At 52.5% G+C, this 23757-nt stretch overlaps 1 protein-coding gene across 2 annotated transcripts in view; it reads right to left on the reverse strand.

Moving 5' to 3' along the window:
* The window catches only part of LOC132836060 (ultra-long-chain fatty acid omega-hydroxylase), a 52642-nt gene that overhangs the window by 14642 nt on the left and 14243 nt on the right, over positions 1–23757 (reverse strand). Inside the window, exons 3-8 of one of the 2 annotated variants that reach the window (XM_060855303.1) lie at positions 12272–12416; positions 7562–7615; positions 6972–7099; positions 3564–3685; positions 1904–2171; positions 617–683 (exon numbers count right to left, since the gene is read on the reverse strand). In XM_060855303.1, the coding sequence (XP_060711286.1) occupies positions 617–683; positions 1904–2171; positions 3564–3685; positions 6972–7099; positions 7562–7615; positions 12272–12416 (784 nt within the window). The remainder of the gene's footprint in view (positions 1–616; positions 684–1903; positions 2172–3563; positions 3686–6971; positions 7100–7561; positions 7616–12271; positions 12417–23757) is intronic. The other variant, XM_060855304.1, reaches the window with a different exon arrangement.

A 23757-nucleotide genomic window follows, 5' to 3' on the forward strand; every position in this document is an offset into this window, starting at 1 on the left:
GGGGCTTGAAACGCCAACACCGACAGACTTGCCGTGGGTTTCCAGAAGGTTCCACTTTCACAACACAGAAACCAGCGATGTTGCCCGGTCATTATCACTTATGAGGGATGTGGGGTCTCGATGCGTGTAAATTAGCCACAGCAGCTTCAGAAGTTTGCCACTGACTGGGAGGTTACAAACTGCAATATATAAATGCACGGCTCTACCGAGGGATGACACCAGATGTCCAACAAATGGTGGTTACAGTAAGATTGTGGTTACTAGGCCCATGATTCTGGGACCAAGTGCTCAAATCCCAACACAGCGGCTTTTAAATTTAAATCCAGTTAATTTAAAAAGAAACTAACTCAGTTAAAGGGAGCAGGAAATACATTAAATGTACTTCAGGGAAGGAAATCTGCCATCACGACTGGGTCTGGCCTACATGTGACTCCAAAAGCTGACCAACTCTCACCAACCTTCAGGAAAGGCCTCTTTCGGAGGCAGGTTAAAGGTGGATAAGAAATCACGGCCTCTTCACTGACGGTCACACAACATGGGTATGTCTGAAAACAGCACAGTACCAACACCCCGAGCTCAAACTAAAACCCAAGAGGAGCTATGACCACACACTTACCCTCAAACATGAAGGTATCAGCCTCTGACTGGATCTCCTCATCTGATAGGCTGTTGCCATCCTCATCCTGCAGACAGAAAGTAAAGGTTCATTCCCCATTGGCCAGCGCCGGTAATCCGTGCAGGATTACTGCCCCACCATCAACTCCCACTCCCTCCTTCACCTCACCCGTCCGAGACAGGGGGAACACCGCAACAATGACTGGCTGAGGTGGGGGGGTCACAGTTTAAGGATAGGACGCGGTCCATTTAGGACTGAGCTGAAGACAAATGTCTCCACCCAGAGAGTGGGGGCCTGTGGAATCATCTCCCAGAGGAAACTATTGAGGCCAACACATTGAGTGTTTTCAACAAGGGTTTTTGTTAATAGTTCTGGGGCTAAAGGGATCCAATAGGGTATTGGGAGACAGCGGGAACAGGGCACTGACTTGGATGATCAGCTGTGATCATACTGAGTGGCAGGGCAGCTTCGAAGGGCCGAATGGCCTACTCCTGCTCCTATTTTCTTTGTTTCGGAGATCCACCTAACAACTAGCTCTCCAGGTGAGGGAGGGGCTGGTGATGTCACTGTACCCCCAGCTAATGTCTCAGGGGCATGGGTTCAATTGCAATTAGGTAAGATCAGGACGTGAGGGTTTCCGTGACAGTGAGAAACAGTCAGTCAAAGCCCTCACACCCGTGGGGAAGGGAATTCATTCACGGGACTAGCCAGGCCAGCATTTATTGCCCAGACGGCAGTGAAGAGTCAACCATATTGCTGTGGGTCTGGAGTCACTTGTAGGCCAGACCAGGGAAGGATGACAGATTTCCTCCACTAAAGATGGGTTTTTAATGACAATAGATTCACAGTTATCATTGGACTGTTTTTTTATTAAATTCAAATTCTACTATAGCAGGATTTAATCCCGGGACATTACTTAGGTCTCTCTGGATTAACGTTCGAGTGATAATCCCACTAGGCCATTGCCTCCCTATTTGCTGTCTTTATTCAGAATGACTGATGTGTGGGTTCAGACCTAGAGCAACAGGGTTGGCTCTGAAGTGCCTGTAAATACCCTCCAAATGCCCCCTCGATTGGCCATGTTAGTCCCTCAGTTCATAGACAATTGGGGCCTGGCCTCAGGTAGGCCTCAGCTGCAGCCCACGGGGAGGATGAGGAAGTGACAAATGAGGGTCACGCGATGAGGAGGGTGCCAGCCGCGAGCTGAACAGAGATCACATCATGTGGGTGAGGGGCTGCTGCCTCAGGGAGCGCAGTGGGGGAGGGGCAGGGGGTGAAAACACTGACCTTTGACAGCAGCAGGACGTCCAGGAAGTCGGTCACTTTGCCTTGTTTGGACTGGAGCCAGGCATCTGCCCCTTGCTCCCTCAGGATCTCCCGACGTCGCTGCACAACATTCAGTGAATAGGAGTGCACCAGATCACAGGCCCTGGCGAATCTCTTGCCATTAGCCGAGTGTTTGTAAAGGAAGTCACTGTGATGTGGTAAGTAACGTTCCCTCTTCACCACCAGCGTGCTCAGCTCATAGATGGCAGCAATATAGTCACTTGACTTTCTAGGGGAGCAATGGAGAGGGGAGAGGACTGTCAGGGCGGATCAGTCTGTTTGCCATCTCCCTCCCCACTTCTCTCAGGACACTGAACCAGTCTCAGTGCCCTTTATCGACCTGGATTCAGGATTGAGGCTAAACCATGCCCTGGTCATTAACGGACAGTAAGAAGATTAGCCACCATGGCTCAGTGGTCAGCACGCACCCCTCCTGAAGATCCTGGATCTCCACAGCAGGCAACACGAAACCGTGCTCCAGTGCAGTCCCATGGGAGTGCGGCACTGCCATGGGCGCCGGGTCTGGGATGAGACATTAACCAAGGCTCAGTCAGGCAGGGCACACCTAGCAAGGGGCTATGGGTAAGGGAGTCACTGAGAGAGGGGAGGGTTGGGGAGGGGGAGAGGGGTGGGGGTAAGAGTCATCGAGGGGGGAGTGGGGAGGGGGGAGAGGGGTGGGGATAAGAGTCACTGAGGGGGGAGTGGGGAGGGGGAGAGGAGTGGGGGTAAGAGTCTCTGAGGGGGGAATGGGGAGGGGGAGGGAGTGGGGGTAAGAGTCACTGAGGGGGGAGGGGGGAGGGGGAGAGGGGTGGGTGTATGAGTCACTGAGGGGGGAGTGGGGAGGGGGAGAGGGGTGGGGGTAAGAGTCACCGAGGGGGGAGTGGGGAGGGGAGGGGGTGGAGGTAAGAGTCACCGAGAGAGGGGAGGGTTGGGGGAGGAAGTGTGGGGTGGAGGGGTAAGGGAGTCACCGAAGAGGTGGGGGGGGTTAAGAGAGTCACTGGGGGGGGAGGAGTAGAGGGGCTAAGAGAGTCACCGATGTGGGGGGTTGAGGGGGTAACAGAGTCAGCGAGAGGGCTGTGGGGAGGGGGTATGAGGAGTGGGGTGTAAGGGAGTCACCAAGGAGGAGGGGAGGGGGTAAGGGAGTCAGTGGGGGAGGGGGGTAGTGTGCAGGGAGGGAGGTGCAGACTTCCATAATGGCCGCTGGGTATCGGGGGAGGGGGCGATGTTGTGTTTTGGTGGAGCCGATGAGACAGTGCGGTTTCTCCAAAGTGAATCCAGCTCGGTCCACAGTTACTGCAGCCCAGGCAGCTGTCTGCTAGGCCTGGTCACAACACACTCATCACTGTCGGAACTCAGAACAATCTCCATGGCAACCATCCAAAATCCTGTCAGCCGTGACCTTAGTGGATAGTACGCAGGGCTGAATGGCCTGTTTCTGCACCCATTTCAGACGCCTCGATACCCCCACCAGGGGCAATAGCTCCATTACAACGTGGAGTTTAGCAACATGAGGAGGCCATTCAGCCCCTCTCCCATACAGTAAGTGTATGGCTGACCTGACAGAGTCCTGCCCTTACCCATAAAGAAGCCAGTGGGTGGTGTGTGGCCTGGAGTTACTCACAGCTGGCAGTTACTGTCGTAGCTGAAGGTACATTTCAGGAGACTGTCCAAGGTCATCAGACTAATGTGTTCAAACATCTCCAGTGACGTCGCTCCCTCCGATACCAGACGCTCCCATTTCTCCTGCAGCGAGACAGAGAAACATCTGCCATTGCCCAACGTGTCCGTACGGAGGGGGGGGTTCGAACACAACACAGCAGCCCCACAGGCAACACCAACAAACCATGGCCCCACAACAACACCGACCATTTACAGGGGGGTCAGTCCCGAGACCGGGAGGGGGTGGGGAGCTCGAGCTGGGGCCTACTGGCCACTGGGTCATCAAGGAGCTGCATATGGATGAGAGCTCCAGGGAGATACACTCATGGGGGCGGGGGGAGTTACACACACACACACACACACACACACACACACACACACACACACACAGAGGCTATGGGTAAACAGGTCAGCACAGGGTCAGGTACGTACTGGCGCACCCTGTGGGAGAGAGTGGGGAGGGCAGGGAGAGTGACACTGAGGCAACGGGGCGGGGGGTCAGTCGGCTGCAGCAGGCAGCACCGTCCCATCCCCATGGTAATTCCAAAACCCTTCCCAGTATAACACACCTCATCCCACAGGCAGCACAAACACACCCCCTCACCCCACACCATCTCCTCACCCCACACCATCTCCTCACCCCCTCACCCCACACCATCTCCTCACCCCACCCCACAGTGCCAACTCACACTCAGGGACACGATCACCCACAGTGCCAACTCACACTCAGGGACACGATCATCCACAGTGTCAGCTCACACTCAGAGACACTCACCCACGGTGCCAGCTCACGCTCAGGGACACAATCACCCACAGTGACAGCTCACACTCAGGGACACGATCACCCACAGTGTCAGCTCACACTCAGGGACACAATCACCCACAGTGCCAGCTCACATTCAGGGACACAATCACCCACAGTGCCAGCTCACATTCAGGGACACAATCACCCACAGTGCCAACTCACGCTCAGGGACACGATCACCCACAGTGCCATCTCACACTCAGGAACACGATCATCCACAGTGTCAGCTCACACTCAGAGACACTCACCCACAGTGCCATCTCACGCTCAGAGACACGATCACCCACAGTGCCAGCTCACACTCGGGGACATGAACACCCACAGTGTCAGCTCACACTCGGGGACACGAACACTCACAGTGCCAACTCATGCTCAGGGACACGATCACCCACAGTGACAGCTCACACTCAGGGACACGAACACCCACAGTGACAGCTCACACTCTCTCTCTCTCTCTCTCCCCCTCTCTCCCCCACTCTCTCCCTCCCTCTCTCTCTCTCTCTCTCCTCCTCTCTCTCTCCCCCTCCCTCCCCCTCTCTCTCTCTCCCACTCTCTCTCCTCCACTATCTCCCTCCCTACCTCTCTCTCTCTCCTCCTTTCCCTCCTTCTCTCTCTCTCTCCCTCCCTCACTCCCTCTTCCTCCCCCTCCTTCCCACTCTCTCCCCCCCTTCCCCCCCTCTCTCCCCACTTCCCTCTCCCTCTCTCCCTCTCTTCCCCCCTCCCTGACAGTGCCAGCTCTCTCCTCCCCTCTCTCTTTCTGACAGTGCCAGCTCCCCCCCGACAATGCCAGCTCCCCCCCTCTGACAGTGCCAGCTCCCCCCCGACAATGCCAGCTCCCCCCCCGACAGTGCCAGCTCCCCCCCTCTCTCTCTGACAGTGCCAGCTCCCCCCCGACAATGCCAGCTCCCCCCCGACAGTGCCAGCTCCCCCCCCGACAGTGCCAGCTCCCCCCTCTCTCTCTGACAGTGCCAGCTCCCCCCCGACAGTGCCAGCTCCCCCCTCTCTCTCTGACAGTACCAGCTCCCCCCCCGACAGTGCCAGCTCCCCCCCTCTCTCTGACAGTGCCAGCTCCCCCCCCTGACAGTGCCAGCTCCCCCCCTCTGACAGTGCCAGCTCCCCCCCGACAATGCCAGCTCCCCCCCCGACAGTGCCAGCTCCCCCCCTCTCTCTCTGACAGTGCCAGCTCCCCCCCGACAATGCCAGCTCCCCCCCCGACAGTGCCAGCTCCCCCCCCGACAGTGCCAGCTCCCCCCTCTCTCTCTGACAGTGCCAGCTCCCCCCCGACAGTGCCAGCTCCCCCCTCTCTCTCTGACAGTACCAGCTCCCCCCCCGACAGTGCCAGCTCCCCCCCTCTCTCTGACAGTGCCAGCTCCCCCCCCGACAGTGCCAGCTCCCTCTCCTTGACAGTACCAGCTCTCCCCCCCCCTCTCTGACAGTGCCAGCTCCCCCTCTCCCTGACAGTGCCAGCTCCCCCCCCTGACAGTGCCAGCTCCTCCCCTCTCTGACAGTGCCAGCTCCCTCTCTCTGACAGTGCCAGCTCCCTCTCCCTGACAGTGCCAGCTCCCTCTCCCTGACAGTACCAGCTCCTCCCCCCTCTCTGACAGTACCAGCTCCTCCCCCCTCTCTGAGTACCAGCCCCCACCCTCTCTCTGACAGTACCAGCTCCCCCCCCCCCTCTCTCTCCCTGACAGTACCAGCTCCCCCCCCCCTCTCCCTGACAGTGCCAGCTCCTCCCCTCTCTGACAGTGCCAGCTCCCCCTCTCTGACAGTACCAGCTCCCCCCCCTCCCTGACAGTACCAGCTCCTCCCCCCTCTCTGACAGTACCAGCTCCTCCCCCCTCTCTGAGTACCAGCCCCCACCCTCTCTCTGACAGTACCAGCTCCCCCCCCTCTCTCCCTGACAGTACCAGCTCCCCCCCCCCTCTGACAGTACCAGCTCCCCCCCCTCCCTCTCTCTCTCCCTGACAGTACCAGCTCCCCCCCTCTCTCTGACAGTACCAGCTCCCCCCCCCTCTCTCTCTCCCTGACAGTACCAGCTCCCCCCCTCTCTCTGACAGTACCAGCTCCCCCCCCTCTCTCTCTCCCTGACAGTACCAGCTCCCCCCCTCTCTCCCTGACAGTACCAGCTCCCCCCCATCCATCTCTCTCTCCCTGACAGTACCAGCTCCCCCTCTCCCTGACAGTGCCAGCTCCCCCCTCCCTCTCTCTCTCCCTGACAGTACCAGCTCCCCCCCCCTCTCTGACAGTACCAGCTCCCCCCCTCTCTCCCTGACAGTACCAGCTCCCCCCCCCCTCTCTCTCTCCCTGACAGTACCAGCTCCCCCCCCCTCTCTCCCTGACAGTACTAGCTCCCCCCCCTCCCTCTCTCTCTCCCTGACAGTACCAGCTCTCCCCCTCTCCCTGACAGTGCCAGCTCCCCCCCTCCCTCTCTCTCTCCCTGACAGTACCAGCTCCCCCCCCCTCTCTGACAGTACCAGCTCCCCCCCTCTCTCCCTGACAGTACCAGCTCCCCCCCCCCCCTCTCTCTCCCTGACAGTACCAGCTCTCCCTCAGTGTGTTACTCACGTGGAGGATGTTGGTTGATTGGTTGAAGATTTTGACGTAGGGTTTTAAGATGTCGAAGTGAAAGGCGGGTGTTAACAAGCGCCTGTGCCTTGCCCATCGCTCCCCTTTACTGATCAGCAGGCCGTCACCTGATAGGGCCAAGACAAAAGTTCACAGGTCAGCTTGGACAGGGCATACCTGCTGTACAATGCCACACCTTGTGGTTGTGGGGAGGGAGGGAGGGGTTTGACTTCGGGGAGACTGTGGGGCATCTGTTGGATGTTGGAGTCTGTGAGGGATCTATGGGGGAGGCCTACAGAGAGAGCTGGAGAAACTCAGCACGTCTGGCAGCAACTGTGGAGAGAGAAACACAGTCAATATTTTGGGTCCAGTGACCCTTCCTCAGAACTGGACCTCTCACTGGGAGGTCAGTACGGGGAAGCCGAAGTGGGAGCGGGGAGAAGACTTTAACAGAAGGAATTTTAACCCAGAAAGTTAATTCTCCCCCCCTCGGCTCCTGCATACAGCTCCCCCGTAGAAATTATCGGGCAGCGAGGGACAGAGAATGAGACGGGAATGTTGGAGGACAACACAAGATGGTCGCTACTTACCCAACCAAGGCCTGAGGAAACCGTAGAAGAGTTTGTCCTTCGGGGCAATGGAAGCTGAAACACAGAGTGAAGACAAGATTTGATGAACCCAGACTCTACAATCACACACCCAGCATGCCGTGCACTATCCTGACTTGGAAATACCTCACCATTCCTTCAGCTCACCGGGGCCAGAATCCTAACAGCACCCTCAACCAGCAATAAGGGAAAAGCAATAAATACTGGCCAGAATGGCATTCCGCAAATGAATAACATTTAATAAGTAGAAAGAGTAAATGCTTATTATGCAGGGGCGGGTGTCGTCTGAGTTTGCATGGAGCTAAACTATAAACAGTTCAAATTCGTAAATGATACCAAACTTTCCCAGGCAGTCTTTCCTCTCACTGAAGCCAATGGAATCATAGAATCCTGACAGTGTGGAAACAGGCCATTTGGCCCATCAAGTCCATACCAACCCTCCAGATTAACCTACCCATTCCCCATTCTATTACTCTATATTTACGCCTGACTAACACCTCTAATGTACACATCCCTGACACTATGGGCAATTTAGCATGGCCAATCCATCCGAACCTGCACATCCTGATAATATCGCCAGATTATTAATCCAGAGACTCTGGGGTCCTGCGTTCAAATCCCACTGATTCAGATTGAATTCAATAAAGGCTAAAGGTCTTATTGGTTCAAAAAAAAAATCCATTTTGATTCATCAAGGCCCTTTAGGGAAGGAAATCTGCCATCCTCACCTGGTCGGGCCTACATGTGACTCCAGACCCACAGTAATGTGGCTGACTCTTAACTGCCCTCTGGACATGATGTGGAGGAGCTGGTGTTGGACTGGGGTGCACAAAGTTAAAAATCACACAACCCCAGGTTATAGTCCAACAGGTTTATTTGGAAGCACTAGCTTTCAGAGCAACGCTCCTTCATCAGGTGGTTGTGGAGGACACAATTGTAAGACACAAAATTTGTAGCAAAAGTTTACAGTGTGATGCAACTGAAATTGTACATTGAAAAATATCTTGATTGAACAAACAATCAAATGGGTCTGGATGGGTTACTCTTCGGAGGGTCAGTATGGACTGGTGGGCACGAAGGGCCTGTTTCCACATTGTCCGGAATCTAAGCTGAACAAATCTTTTCAAAATGGCAAGCTGGTCATTTTACAACGATTTTGTTAATTGCTAACATATTTAATGTTCCACAATGCCAAAGGTGACTCAGTACCAAAATACTGCTTTCCTACAAATCAGTGCAGTCTCGCAGAGCCAGGGGGAGTTGATGAGATTGGGAGGTTCGAGGGCCAGGCCCTTTCCCTCCTGAACAAGCCATCTTCATCGTACCACAGCACTGGCTCACATTGCCAGCTCAGTCCATCAAATCAACCAAAAATCTCACTGCACAAAATGTGTACCCTAAAGACATCAACGCTACAACCATCAGACAAATGTTTACTGAACACAAGCGGGGGTTGCCAGTGGGGGAAATTAATGATCATCGGATTCACAATAACCAGCCACAACCATCACTGAGAGGGAGACGATACCACCCATCATAGCCTGTACCCTACAGACACTATCAACCCCTGCATCCCTCATTGTGTAAACCAATAGGCTATCCCACCCCTCACTGTGTGTACCCTATAGACTATCCCACCCCTCACAGTGTGTACGCTATAGACTATCCCACCCCTCAGTGTGTACGCTATAGACTATCCCACCCCTCACTGTGTGTACCCTATAGACTATCCCACCCCTCACAGTGTGTACACTGTAGACTATCCCACCCCTCACAGTGTGTACGCTATAGACTATCCCACCCCTCAGTGTGTACGCTATAGACTATACCGCCCCCTCACAGTGTGTACGCTATAGACTATCCCACCCCTCACAGTGTGTACGCTATAGACTATACCGCCCCCTCACAGTGTGTACGCTATAGACTATCCCATCCCTCACAGTGTGTACACAATAGAGATAAACCCATCCCCTCACAGTGTGTACACAATAGAGATAAACCCATCCCCTCACAGTGTGTACACAATAGAGATAAACCCATCCCCTCACAGTGTGACAGAAGAAAAGTTCTCCTCATATCTATGTAAAGATGAAACTGCTAACTCTGACATTTTACCCTCTGGATGTGGAGACTCCCAGTGGGGGTACAATTCTCTCCACAACTCCCCTGTCAAATTCCCTAGAAATGTTCAATTTTTCAATAAACTTCAGTCTCATTCTTCTACACTCCAGGCCCAATCTACTCAATCACGTCTTATAAGAATATCCCTCCATACTCTGAATAAATCTAGCCAGGGGTGCTTCCAAATAAACCTGTTGGACTATAACCCGGTGTTGTGTGATTTTTAACTTTGAGTAAAAAATGAGGTCTGCAGATGCTGGAGATCACAGCTGCAAATGTGTTGCTGGTCAAAGCACAGCAGGCCAGGCAGCATCTCAGGAATAGAGAATTCGACGTTTCGAGCATAAACGTCAAATTCTCTATTCCTGAGATGCTGCCTGGCCTGCTGTGCTTTGACCAGCAACACATTTGCAGCTGATTTTTAACTTTGTCCACGCCAGTCCAACACCGGCATCTCCACATCATGGATAAGTCTAGTGAACTTTCACTGGACTGCCTCCAGTGCCAGTATATCTGTCCTTAGACAAGGGGCAAAGCTATTCACAGTATTCCAGCTGTGGTCCGACTAGTGCCTTGTATTGCTTCAGAAAAAGCCCTCCTTGCTCTCTCTGGCACCCCCAAACCTATACTCATTTGACCATGGAGTGCGGGAGGAGGTTTATCAAGCCATTGTGGTTGGACTGTTTCCAATGTAGAGCCTTCCCTCTTCAGATTCTGAATCTGAGGACTCAAAAGCTGCTTCAGATGTCACGGAACCAAACAGCAAACCCCTCTCACTTCAGATTTGTTAAACATTAAACCACTGATTAATAAAGAACAGTCGATCATTGATCACTGAACACCTTTCCAAAGTCAAACATTTTATGAGCTTGACTGAAAGTCCACATCTGATTTGATATCTTCCAATGTGGTATTTAGAACACAACTTTCTCCAAACACAGCTGGGCTGTCTGTTTGGAGTTTGACCCATTGATTTGTCAATGCATTGGCACCAATATTCACTAATCTTACTGTGACGGGGGGGAGGAAGCAGGTGACTCCAACAGCTCTGGTGATGGAAACTGTAAGTGAACATTGTCAGGAGACGGGATTACAATCCAGAGGTTCAGGTTAATGCTGTGGGGGGACAGGTGTTCAAATCACACTATGGCAGCTGATGGAATTGAAATCCAGTAACTTCACAAATATGGAATTAGATAGCTAGTTTCTTTAATGTTGGCCATGGAATTGTCATCGATTGTCCTGGGATAACCAAAGAGTTCAATAATGCCGTTTAGAGAGAGGGAAATCTGCCGTGCTGTCTCAGTCTGCCCTACATATGATTTCAGAGCCACAGTAATCAGGTCGATTCTCAAATGGCCAAGAAAACCACTCAAACCCACAACAAAGGTGAGGTGGAATGGACCGCCCTCCCAATGGACCGTCCTCCCAATGGACCGTCCTGCCAGTGGACCGCCCTCCCAATGGTCCGTCCTCCCAATGGACCGTCCTCCCAATGGACCGTCCTCCCAATGGACCGCCCTGCCAGTGGACCGCCCTGCCAGTGGACCGCCCTGCCAGTGGACCGTCCTCCCAATGGACCGTCCTCCCAATGGACCGCCCTCCCAATGGACCGCCCTCCCAATGGACCGACCTCCCAATGGACCGACCTCCCAATGGACCGACCTCCCAATGGACCGTCCTCCCAATGGACCGCCCTGCCAATGGACCGCCCTGCCAATGGACTGTCCTCCCAGTGGACCGCCCTCCTAATGGACCGCCCTCCTAATGGACCGCCCTCCTAACGGACCGCCCTCCTAATGGACAGCAGCAGTTCAAGAAGGCAGCTCCCCATCACTTTCTCAAGGGCACCTAGAACCATAGAATCCTCACCATGTGGAAACAGGCCCTTCAGCCCAACAAGTCCACACCGATCCTCCAAAGAGTAACCCACCCATTACACTACATTTACCCCGATGGGCAATAAACACTGGACCCAGGCAGCGCTATCCACAGTCTGAGAAAAGATAACAAATAGACCATCGGGCAGATTGCTTTTCCTCTTAGGCTGAGAGAGGGCTGGGAGATGGAAGGAATGGAGACAAAGCAGGATAAAACGACAGCCTCTCTGACAAAGTGATTGAGACACTGAGGCTTAACACTGACTCCAACATTCCCCGAAAGACTTCCACATCTCATCCTGGCCTACTCCTAGTTTCCTTCAAAAACCAGAATCCCTGTGCATCCAAAATAACAAAGAAAGCAACTTTCTTCATTTTGTAAACACTCAGTGAACGTAAAGGGTCAGCAAGGTCTGACAGAGTTTTGATGGAACGTCACTGGCTCATGGTTGACAGGCTGGTGCTCAGGAGCAGAGTCAGATTAGGCCATTCAGCCCCCTGCCCCTGTACTAGCCTTTTGAAAGAGCTCTCCAATCACCTTCATACTGATCAAGTGCTTCCCCAATTCCCTTTCCATGGTGAGATCTACTAGATCCCAAACATAAGTAACCCGAGTTCACCAAACTGAGGACATTATTCGAACTGATACCAATTTTCTGATCTCAGTGTTGGAGGGTGGGAGCTCCTCTACCTGATGCCAAAAGGACACATTTGATGTAGGCTGGATGGAAAAGTCTCACTATTGGGTAGATAGGTCCAAACCATGTAAGGCAGCAGTATACATAGCGTTTGACGATGTCATTAACCAGGTTAAGGCCTTCCTCTGAACTGCGGATCTAATGAAATAAAGATCAGGTGGGAGGCAAGAAGTTAACAAGAGAGTAATAGGCAAAAAATGCAATCAAACCCTCGATCCCCAACAAACCATCATCAAATCCCAATCAGTTCGAGCCCAAAGACAACCAATTTGTGCAGAAAATTATTAAGACCACCCCCTTTATCAATCAATCTTCGCAATTCAAAAGACAATTGGATAGTGAGATCTGCTTCAGCACATTCAGAAAAGGGGCTTGGTGAATTAGGAGAAGATTGAGATTAAATAACTAGCCAAGCTACGGAAGTCACAATGAACCTTCTTCCAGGTCCCCTCTAGGACCACCAGACCAGGCATCGATTCCAGAGTAGGTCTCCTCTGGGTGCTCTGGTTTCCTCCCACAGTCCAAGGTTGTGCATGTGTCTGGTGGGCCATGGTACATTACCCATAGTGTTCAGGGATGTGTAGGTTAGGTGGGCCACGGTACATTACCCATAGTGTTCAGGGATGTGTAGGTTAGGTGGGCCATGGTACATTACCCATAGTGTTCAGGGATGTGTAGGTTAGGTGGGCCACGGTACATTACCCATAGTGTTCAGGGATGTGTAGGTTAGGTGGGCCATGATACATTACCCATAGTGTTCAGGGATGTGTAGGTTAGGTGGGCCACGGTACATTACCCATAGTGTTCAGGGATGTGTAGGTTAGGTGGGCCATGGTACATTACCCATAGTGTTCAGGGATGTGTAGGTTAGGTGGGCCACGGTACATTACCCATAGTGTTCAGGGATGTGTAGGTTAGGTGGGCCACGGTACATTACCCATAGTGTTCAGGGATGTGTAGGTTAGGTGGGCCACGGTACATTACCCATAGTGTTCAGGGATGTGTAGGTTAGGTGGGCCATGATACATTACCCATAGTGTTCAGGGATGTGTAGGTGAGATGGATTAGCCATGGGAAATGCACGTTTCCTGGGAAAGGGGAGGAGAATGGGTCTGGGAGGGATGTTCTTCAGAGGGTCGGTGTGGACCTGTTGACCCAAATGGCCTGTTTCCACATTGTATGGATGCCATGGAAAGATCAGCAGCTGAAACAGTTTGCCAATGACACACGGTACATTACCCATAGTGTTCAGGGATGTGTAGGTTAGGTGGGCCACGGTGCAGCAGAAATGGACCCTGGTTAGGAAACAGGTCTTTGTGAAGTCCGGAAACATTGATCAAAAGTTCAGGCTGAAGCTGGTCATATAATTCTGAAATGGTGTCATTTTGTCCCCAGCTCATGCAGTGGTCCTTCTGTTAGGAATTATTTTCATCCAAGCAAATGATTTGGTTGATAGAGCCGCAGTATTAAATATAGTCCAGGGCTGGGGAGGGAGTGTCATCTACAGGAACATACAGAGATGGGGCGGGAGAGAGAGAGAGAAAACAAGATAGACAGATAGAGAGATAGGGAACAAGAAAGAGAGATAGAGAGAGAGAGAACAAGACCGACAGATAGAGAGAGCAAGAGATGCAGATAGAGAAGGAGAGAATAAGGGTGACAAACAGAAAACAGAAGAGATGGATGAAGAGAGAGCAAATAACAGAGAGAAAGAGCCAACTGAAGTAAAATGGAAGGAGACAGAGACACACACACACACACACACACACACACACAAAAGCAGGGAGACTGTCTGCAAATGGCGGGGGGGGGGCAGGGTGAATTAATTATGTGAATTATGATTAGTTAAAGGTAGTTGATGGGTATTAATTCAGGGTTTAGGTGAACCCCTAGTTTCAGGACTCCTTAGTGGTAGTGTCCCCATCTCGGAGCCAGAAGGAGCATTTTCAAGTCCCATCTCTGAACTGGTAAATTCATAAAATCCGCGTATACATATTAAATACATACAGAGTGAAATGGTGATTATTCACTTAGACGTGTATGCTAGTAATGGGATTAGTTTGTGATTGATACAGGGCTATGGGGAGAGAGTGGGGCAGTGGGATTAGTTTGGGATTTAATACTGGGCTAAGGGGAGAGAGTGTGGTAGTGGGATTAGTTTGGGGATTGATACAGGGCTGTGGGGAGAGAGTGGGGCAGTGGGATTAGTTTGGGGATTGATACAGGGCTATGGGGAGAGAGTGGGGCAGTGGGATTAGTTTGACGATTGATACAGGCCTATGGGGATAGTGTGGGGCAGTGGGATTAGTTTGGGGATTGATGCAGGGTTATGGGGAGAGTGTGGGATAGTGGGTTTAATTTGGGATGGATACAGGGTTGTGGGGATAGCGTGGGGCAGTGGGATTCGTTTGGAATTGATACAGGGCTATGGGGGGAGAGTGGGGTAGTGGGATTAGTTTGGGGATTGACACAGGGCTATGGGGAGAGAGTGGGGCAGTGGGATTAGTTTGGGGATTGATGCAGGGCTATGGAGAGAGATTGAGGCAGTGGGATTAGTTTGGGGATTGATACAGAGCTATGGAGACAGAATGGGACAGTGGGATTACTTTGGGAATGATACTGGGCTATGGGGAGAGAGTGAGGCAGTGGGATTAGTTTGGGGATTGATACAGGGCTATGGGGAGAGAGTGGGGCAGTGGGATTAGTTTGGGGATTGATACAGAGCTATGAGGAGAGAGTGGGGCAGTGGGATTAGTTTGGGGATTGATACAGAGCTATGGGGAGAGAGGGGGGACAGTGGGATTAGTTTTGGATTGATACAGAGCTATGGGGAGAGAGGGGGGTAGTGGGATTGGTTTGGGATTGAAATAGGGCTGTGGGGAGAGAGTGGGGCAGTGGGATTAGTTTGACGATTGATACAGGGCTATGGGGATAGTGTGGGGCGGTGGGATTAGTTTGGGGATTGATGCAGGGTTATGGGGAGGAGCGGGGCAGTGGGATTAGTTTGGGGATTGATGCAGGGTTATGGGGAGAGTGTGGGATAGTGGGTTTAATTTGGGATGGATACAGGGTTGTGGGGATAGCGTGGGGCAGTGGGATTCGTTTGGAATTGATACAGGGCTATGGGGGGAGAGTGGGGTAGTGGGATTAGTTTGGGGATTGATACAGGGCTATGGAGAGAGATTGAGGCAGTGGGATTAGTTTGGGGATTGATACAGAGCTATGGGGAGAGAGTGGGGCAGAGGGATTAGTTTGGGGATTGATGCAGGGCTATGGAGAGAGATTGAGGCAGTGGGATTAGTTTGGGGATTGATACAGAGCTATGGAGACAGAATGGGACAGTGGGATTACTTTGGGAATGATACTGGGCTATGGGGAGAGAGTGAGGCAGTGGGATTAGTTTGGGGATTGATACAGAGCTATGAGGAGAGAGTGGGGCAGTGGGATTAGTTTGGGGATTGATACAGAGCTATGAGGAGAGAGCGGGGACAGTGGGATTAGTTTTGGATTGATACAGAGCTATGAGGAAAGAGCGGGGACAGTGGGATTAGTTTTGGATTGATACAGAGCTGTGGGGAGAGAGGGGGGTAGTGGGATTGGTTTGGGATTGAAATAGGGCTGTGGGGAGAGAGTGGGACAGTGGGATTAGTTTGAGGATTGATACAGGGCTATGGGGAGAGAGCGGGGCAGTGGGATGAGTTTGGGGATTGATATTGGGCTGAGGGGAGAGAGTGGGGTAGTGGGATTAGTTTGGGGATTGATACAGGGCTATGGGGAGAGAGTGGGGCAGTGGGATTAGTTTGGGGATTGATGCAGGGCTATGGGGAGAGATTGAGGCAGTGGGAATAGCTTGGGGATTGATACAGAGCTATGGAGAGAGAATGGGGCAGTGGGATTACTTTGGGAATGATACTGGGCTATGGGGAGAGAGTGAGGCAGTGGGATTAGTTTGGGCTGCAAATGTGTTGCTGGTCAAAGCACAGCAGGTTAGGCAGCATCTCAGGAATAGAGAATTCGACGTTTCGAGCATAAGCCCTTCATCAGGAACAAGAGAGAGAGAGCCAAGCCGGCTGAGATGGGATTGATACAGGGCTATGAGGAGAGAGCGGGGACAGTGGGATTAGTTTTGCATTGATACAGAGCTATGGAGAGAGAGGGGGCAGTGGGATTGGTTTGGGATTAAAATAGGGCTATGGGGATAGTGTGGGGCAGTGGGATTAGTTTGGGGATTGGTATTGGGCTATGGGGAGAGAGTGGGGCAGTGGGATTAGTTTGGGGATTGATACAGAGCTATGAGGAGAGAGTGGGGCAGTGGGATTAGTTTGGGGATTGATACAGAGCTATGAGGAGAGAGTGGGGCAGTGGGATTAGTTTGGTATTGATACAGAGCTATGGGGAACGAGTGTGGCAGTGGGATTAGATTGGGTTTGATACAGGGCTATGGGGAGAGAGTGGGGCAGTGGGATTAGTTTGGGGATTGATACAGGGCTATGGGGAGAGAGCAGGGCAGTGGGATTAGTTTGGGGATTGATATTGGGCTATGGGGAGAAAGTGGGGCAGTGGGATTAGTTTGAGGCTTGATACAGTGCTCTGGGGAGAGAGTGGGACAGTGGGATTAGTTTGAGGATTTATACAGGGATGTGGGGAGAGAGCGGGGCAGTGGGATTCGTCTGGGGATTGATACTGGGCTATGGGAGAGAGCGGGGACAGTGGGATTAGTTTGGGGATTGATACAGGGCTATGGGGAGAGTGTGGGATAGTGGGTTTAATTTGGGATGGATACAAGGCTGTGGGGATAGCGTGGGGCAGTGGGATTCATTTGGAATTGATACAGGGCTATGGGGGGAGAGTGGGGCAGTGGGATTAGTTTGGGGATTGATACAGGGCTATGGGGAGAGTGTGGGCCAGTGGGGTTAGTTTGGTATTGATACAGAGCTATGGGGAGTGAGTGTGGCAGTGGGATTAGATTGGGGTTTGATACAGAGCTATGGGGAGAGAGTGGGGCAGTGGGATTAGTTTGGGGATTGATACAGAGCTATGGGGGGAGAGTGTGGCAGTGGGATTTGTTTGGGGATTGATGCAGGGCTATGGCGAGAGAGCGGGGCAGTGGGATTAGTTTCGGGATTGATACAGGGCTGTGGGTAGAGAGCGGCAGTGGGATTAGTTTGGGGATTGATACAGGGCTATTGGGAGAGTGTGGGGCAGTGGGATTAGTTTGGGATTGATACAGAGCTATGGGGAGAGAGTGGGGCAGTGGGATTAGTTTGGGGATTGATACAGGGCTATGGGGAGAGAGTGGTGCAGTGGAATTAGTTTGGGGATTGATACAGGGCTGTGGGGAGAGAGTGGGGCAGTGGGATTAGTTTGGGGATTGATACAGAGCTATGGGGAGAGAGTGGGGCAGTGGGATTAGTTTGGGGATTGATACAGGGCTATGGGGAGAGAGCAGGTATAGTGGGGTTAGTTTGATATTGATACGGAGCTATGGCGACTGGGTGGGGCAGTGGGATTAGTTTCGGGATCGATACAGAGCTATGGGGAGAGAGCGAGGACAGTGGGATTAGTTTGGGATTGAAATAGGGCTGTGGGGAGAGAGGGGCAGTGGCATTAATTTGGGGATTGATACTGGGCTATGGGGAGAGAGTGGGGCAGTGGGATTAGTTTGGGGATTGATACAGAACTATGGGGAGAGAGTGGGGCAGTGGGATTAGTTTGGGGATTGATACAGGGCTGTGGGGAGAGTGGGGCAGTGGGATTAGTTTGGGATTGACACAGGGCTATGGGGAGAGAGTGGGACAGTGGGATTAATTTGGGGATTGATACAGTGCAATGGGGAGAGAGTGGGGCAGTGGGATTAGTTTGGGGATTGATACTGGGCTATGGGGAGAGAGCAGGTATAGTGGGGTTAGTTTGATATTGATACGGAGCTATGGGGACTGGGTGGGGCAGTGGGATTAGTTTCGGGATCGATACAGAGCTATGGGGAGAGAGCGGGGTCAGTGGGATTAGTTTGGGATTGAAATAGGGCTGTGGGGAGAGAGGGGCAGTGGGAGTAGTTTGGGGATTGATACAGGGCTATGGGGAGAGAGCAGGTATAGTGGGGTTAGTTTGATATTGATACGGAGCTATGGGGACTGGGTGGGGCAGTGGGATTAGTTTCGGGATCGATACAGAGCTATGGGGAGAGAGCGGGGTCAGTGGGATTAGTTTGGGATTGAAATAGGGCTGTGGGGAGAGAGGGGCAGTGGGATTAATTTGGGGATTGATACTGGGCTATGGGGAGAGAGTGGGGCAGTGGGATTAGTTTGCGGATTGATACAGGGCTGTGGGGAGACAGGGGCAGTGGGATTAGTTTGGGGATTGATACAGGGCTGTGGGGAGAGAGTGGGGCAGTGGGATTAATTTGGGTATTGATACAGGGCAATGGGGAGAGAGTGGGGCAGTGGGATTAGTTTGGGGATTGATACAGAGCTATGGGGGGAGAGTGGGGGAATGGAATTAGTTTGGGGATTGATACAGGGCTGTGGGGAGAGTGGGGCAGTGGGATTAGTTTGGGGATTGATACAAGGCTATGGGGAGAGAGTCGGGCAATGGGGTTAGTTTGGGGATTGATACAGAGCTTTGGGGAGAGAGTGGGGCAGTGGGATTTGTTTGGGGATTGAAATAGGGCTGTGGGGATAGCACAGGGCTGTGGGATTAATTTGGGGATTGATACTGGGTGATGGGGAGAGAGTGGGGCAGTGGGAGTAGTTTGGGGATTGATACTGGGCTATGGGGAGAGAGTGGGGCAGTGGGATTAATTTGGGATTGATACTGGGCTATGGGGAGAGAGTGGGGCAGTTGGATTAGTTTGGGATTGATACAGGGCTATGGGGAGAGAGTGGGGCAGTGGGATTATTTTGGGATTGATACAGGGCTATGGGGAGAGAGTGGGGCAGTGGGATTAGTTTGGGGATTGATACTGGGCTATGGGGAGAGAGTGGGGCAGTGGGGTTAGTTTGGGGATTGATACAGGGCTATGGGGAGAGAGTGGGGCAGTGGGATTAGTTTGGAGATTGATACAGGGCTATGGGGAGAGAGTGGGGCAGTGGGATTAGTTTGGGGATTGATACTGGGCTATGGGGAGAGAGTGGGGCAGTGGGATTAGTTTGGGGATTGATACTGGGCTATGGGGAGAGAGCGGGGCAGTGGGATTAGTTTGGGGATTGATACAGGGCTATGGGGAGAGAGTGGGGCAGTGGGATTAGTTTGGAGATTGATACAGGGCTATGGGGAGAGAGTGGGGCAGTGGAATTAGTTTGGGGATTGATACAGGGCTATGGGGAGAGAGTGGGGCAGTGGGATTAGTTTGGGGATTGATACAGAACTATGGGGAGAGAGTGGGGCAGTGGGATTAGTTTGGGGATTGATACAGGGCTATGGGGAGAGAGTGGTGCAGTGGAATTAGTTTGGGGATTGATACAGGGCTGTGGGGAGAGAGTGGGGCAGTGGGATTAGTTTGGGGATTGATACAGAGCTATGGGGAGAGAGTGGGGCAGTGGGATTAGTTTGGGGATTGATACTGGGCTATGGGGAGAGTGTGGGGCAGTGGGATTAGCTTGGGGATTGATACAGGGCTGTGGGGAGAGAGGGGGGTAGTGGGAGTAGTTTGGGGATTGATACAGGGCTATGGGGAGAGAGCAGGTATAGTGGGGTTAGTTTGATATTGATACGGAGCTATGGGGAGTGAGTGGGGCAGTGGGATTAGTTTGGGGATCGATACAGAGCTATGGGGAGAGAGCGGGGACAGTGGGATTAGTTTGGGATTGAAATAGGGCTGTGGGGATAGCACATGGCAGTGTGATTAATTTGGGGATTGATACTGGGCTATGGGGAGAGAGTGGGGCAGTGGGATTAGTTTGGGAATGATACTGGGCTGTGGGGAGAGAGGGGCAGTGGGATTAGTTTGGGAATGATACTGGGCTATGGGGAGAGAGTGGGGCAGTGGGATTAGTTAGGGGATTGATACAGGGCTGTGGGGAGAGAGGGGCAGTGGGATTGGTTTGAGGATTGATACAGAGCTATGGGGAGAGAGTGGGACAGTGGGATTAGTTTGGGGATTGATACAGGGCTATGGGGAGAGAGCAGGTATAGTGGGGTTAGTTTGATATTGATACGGAGCTATGGCGACTGGGTGGGGCAGTGGGATTAGTTTCGGGATCGATACAGAGCTATGGGGAGAGAGCGAGGACAGTGGGATTAGTTTGGGATTGAAATAGGGCTGTGGGGAGAGAGGGGCAGTGGCATTAATTTGGGGATTGATACTGGGCTATGGGGAGAGAGTGGGGCAGTGGGATTAGTTTGGGGATTGATACAGAACTATGGGGAGAGAGTGGGGCAGTGGGATTAGTTTGGGGATTGATACAGGGCTGTGGGGAGAGTGGGGCAGTGGGATTAGTTTGGGATTGACACAGGGCTATGGGGAGAGAGTGGGACAGTGGGATTAATTTGGGGATTGATACAGTGCAATGGGGAGAGAGTGGGGCAGTGGGATTAGTTTGGGGATTGATACTGGGCTATGGGGAGAGAGCAGGTATAGTGGGGTTAGTTTGATATTGATACGGAGCTATGGGGACTGGGTGGGGCAGTGGGATTAGTTTCGGGATCGATACAGAGCTATGGGGAGAGAGCGGGGTCAGTGGGATTAGTTTGGGATTGAAATAGGGCTGTGGGGAGAGAGGGGCAGTGGGAGTAGTTTGGGGATTGATACAGGGCTATGGGGAGAGAGCAGGTATAGTGGGGTTAGTTTGATATTGATACGGAGCTATGGGGACTGGGTGGGGCAGTGGGATTAGTTTCGGGATCGATACAGAGCTATGGGGAGAGAGCGGGGTCAGTGGGATTAGTTTGGGATTGAAATAGGGCTGTGGGGAGAGAGGGGCAGTGGGATTAATTTGGGGATTGATACTGGGCTATGGGGAGAGAGTGGGGCAGTGGGATTAGTTTGCGGATTGATACAGGGCTGTGGGGAGACAGGGGCAGTGGGATTAGTTTGGGGATTGATACAGGGCTGTGGGGAGAGAGTGGGGCAGTGGGATTAATTTGGGTATTGATACAGGGCTATGGGGAGAGAGTGGGGCAGTGGGATTAGTTTGGGGATTGATACAGAGCTATGGGGGGAGAGTGGGGGAATGGAATTAGTTTGGGGATTGATACAGGGCTGTGGGGAGAGTGGGGCAGTGGGATTAGTTTGGGGATTGATACAAGGCTATGGGGAGAGAGTCGGGCAATGGGGTTAGTTTGGGGATTGATACAGAGCTTTGGGGAGAGAGTGGGGCAGTGGGATTTGTTTGGGGATTGAAATAGGGCTGTGGGGATAGCACAGGGCTGTGGGATTAATTTGGGGATTGATACTGGGTGATGGGGAGAGAGTGGGGCAGTGGGAGTAGTTTGGGGATTGATACTGGGCTATGGGGAGAGAGTGGGGCAGTGGGATTAATTTGGGATTGATACTGGGCTATGGGGAGAGAGTGGGGCAGTGGGATTAGTTTGGGGATTGATACTGGGCTATGGGGAGAGAGCGGGGCAGTGGGGTTAGTTTGGGGATTGATACAGGGCTATGGGGAGAGAGTGGGGCAGTGGGATTAGTTTGGAGATTGATACAGGGCTATGGGGAGAGAGTGGGGCAGTGGGATTAGTTTGGGGATTGATACTGGGCTATGGGGAGAGAGTGGGGCAGTGGGATTAGTTTGGGGATTGATACTGGGCTATGGGGAGAGAGCGGGGCAGTGGGATTAGTTTGGGGATTGATACAGGGCTATGGGGAGAGAGTGGGGCAGTGGGATTAGTTTGGAGATTGATACAGGGCTATGGGGAGAGAGTGGGGCAGTGGAATTAGTTTGGGGATTGATACAGGGCTATGGGGAGAGAGTGGGGCAGTGGGATTAGTTTGGGGATTGATACAGAACTATGGGGAGAGAGTGGGGCAGTGGGATTAGTTTGGGGATTGATACAGGGCTGTGGGGAGAGTGGGGCAGTGGGATTAGTTTGGGATTGACACAGGGCTATGGGGAGAGAGTGGGACAGTGGGATTAATTTGGGGATTGATACAGGGCAATGGGGAGAGAGTGGGGCAGTGGGATTAGTTTGGGGATTGATACAGGGCTATGGGGAGAGAGTGGGGCAGTGGGATTAGTTTGGGGATTGATACAGGGCTATGGGGAGAGAGTGGGGCAGTGGGATTAGTTTGGGATTGATACAGGGCTATGGGGAGAGAGTGGGGCAGTGGGATTAGTTTGGGATTGATACAGGGCTATGGGGAGAGAGTGGGGCAGTGGGATTATTTTGGGATTGATACAGGGCTATGGGGAGAGAGTGGGGCAGTGGGATTAGTTTGGGGATTGATACTGGGCTATGGGGAGAGAGTGGGGCAGTGGGATTAGTTTGGGGATTGATACTGGGCTATGGGGAGAGAGCGGGGCAGTGGGGTTAGTTTGGGGATTGATACAGGGCTATGGGGAGAGAGTGGGGCAGTGGGATTAGTTTGGAGATTGATACAGGGCTATGGGGAGAGAGTGGGGCAGTGGGATTAGTTTGGGGATTGATACTGGGCTATGGGGAGAGAGTGGGGCAGTGGGATTAGTTTGGGGATTGATACTGGGCTATGGGGAGAGAGCGGGGCAGTGGGATTAGTTTGGGGATTGATACAGGGCTATGGGGAGAGAGTGGGGCAGTGGGATTAGTTTGGAGATTGATACAGGGCTATGGGGAGAGAGTGGGGCAGTGGAATTAGTTTGGGGATTGATACAGGGCTATGGGGAGAGAGTGGGGCAGTGGGATTAGTTTGGAGATTGATACAGGGCTATGGGGAGAGAGTGGGGCAGTGGAATTAGTTTGGGGATTGATACAGGGCTATGGGGAGAGAGTGGGGCAGTGGGATTAGTTTGGGGATTGATACAGGGCTATGGGGAGAGAGTGGGGCAGTGGGATTAGTTTGGGATTGATACAGGGCTATGGGGAGAGAGTGGGGCAGTGGGATTAGTTTGGGATTGATACAGGGCTATGGGGAGAGAGTGGGGCAGTGGGATTAGTTTGGGGATTGATACAGGGCTATGGGGAGAGAGTGGGGCAGTGGGATTAGTTTGGGGATTGATACTGGGCTATGGGGAGAGAGTGGGGCAGTGGGATTAGTTTGGGGATTGATACAGGGCTATGGGCAGAGCGCGGGTCCAGAGGAATTAGGTAAAAACAATGACTGCGGATGCTGGAAACCTGATTCTGGATTAGTGGTGCTCGAAAAGCACAGCAGTTCAGACAGTATCCAAGGAGCAGTAAATTCGACGTTTCGGGCAAAAGCCCTTCATCAGGAATGCAGCCCAGTGGGATTAGTTTGGGAGTGAGAGGGTTATGAAACACCTCAACCATGTGAACACACAGATGAGATCCCGTGTAAACTGTGGGATAGGCAGAGAGGGACAAGTGTCAGTGATTGAGAGAGTGA

The sequence above is a fragment of the Hemiscyllium ocellatum genome, chromosome 45, assembly GCF_020745735.1.
Source record: "Hemiscyllium ocellatum isolate sHemOce1 chromosome 45, sHemOce1.pat.X.cur, whole genome shotgun sequence".
In the NCBI taxonomy this organism is placed as follows: Eukaryota; Metazoa; Chordata; class Chondrichthyes; order Orectolobiformes; family Hemiscylliidae; genus Hemiscyllium; species Hemiscyllium ocellatum.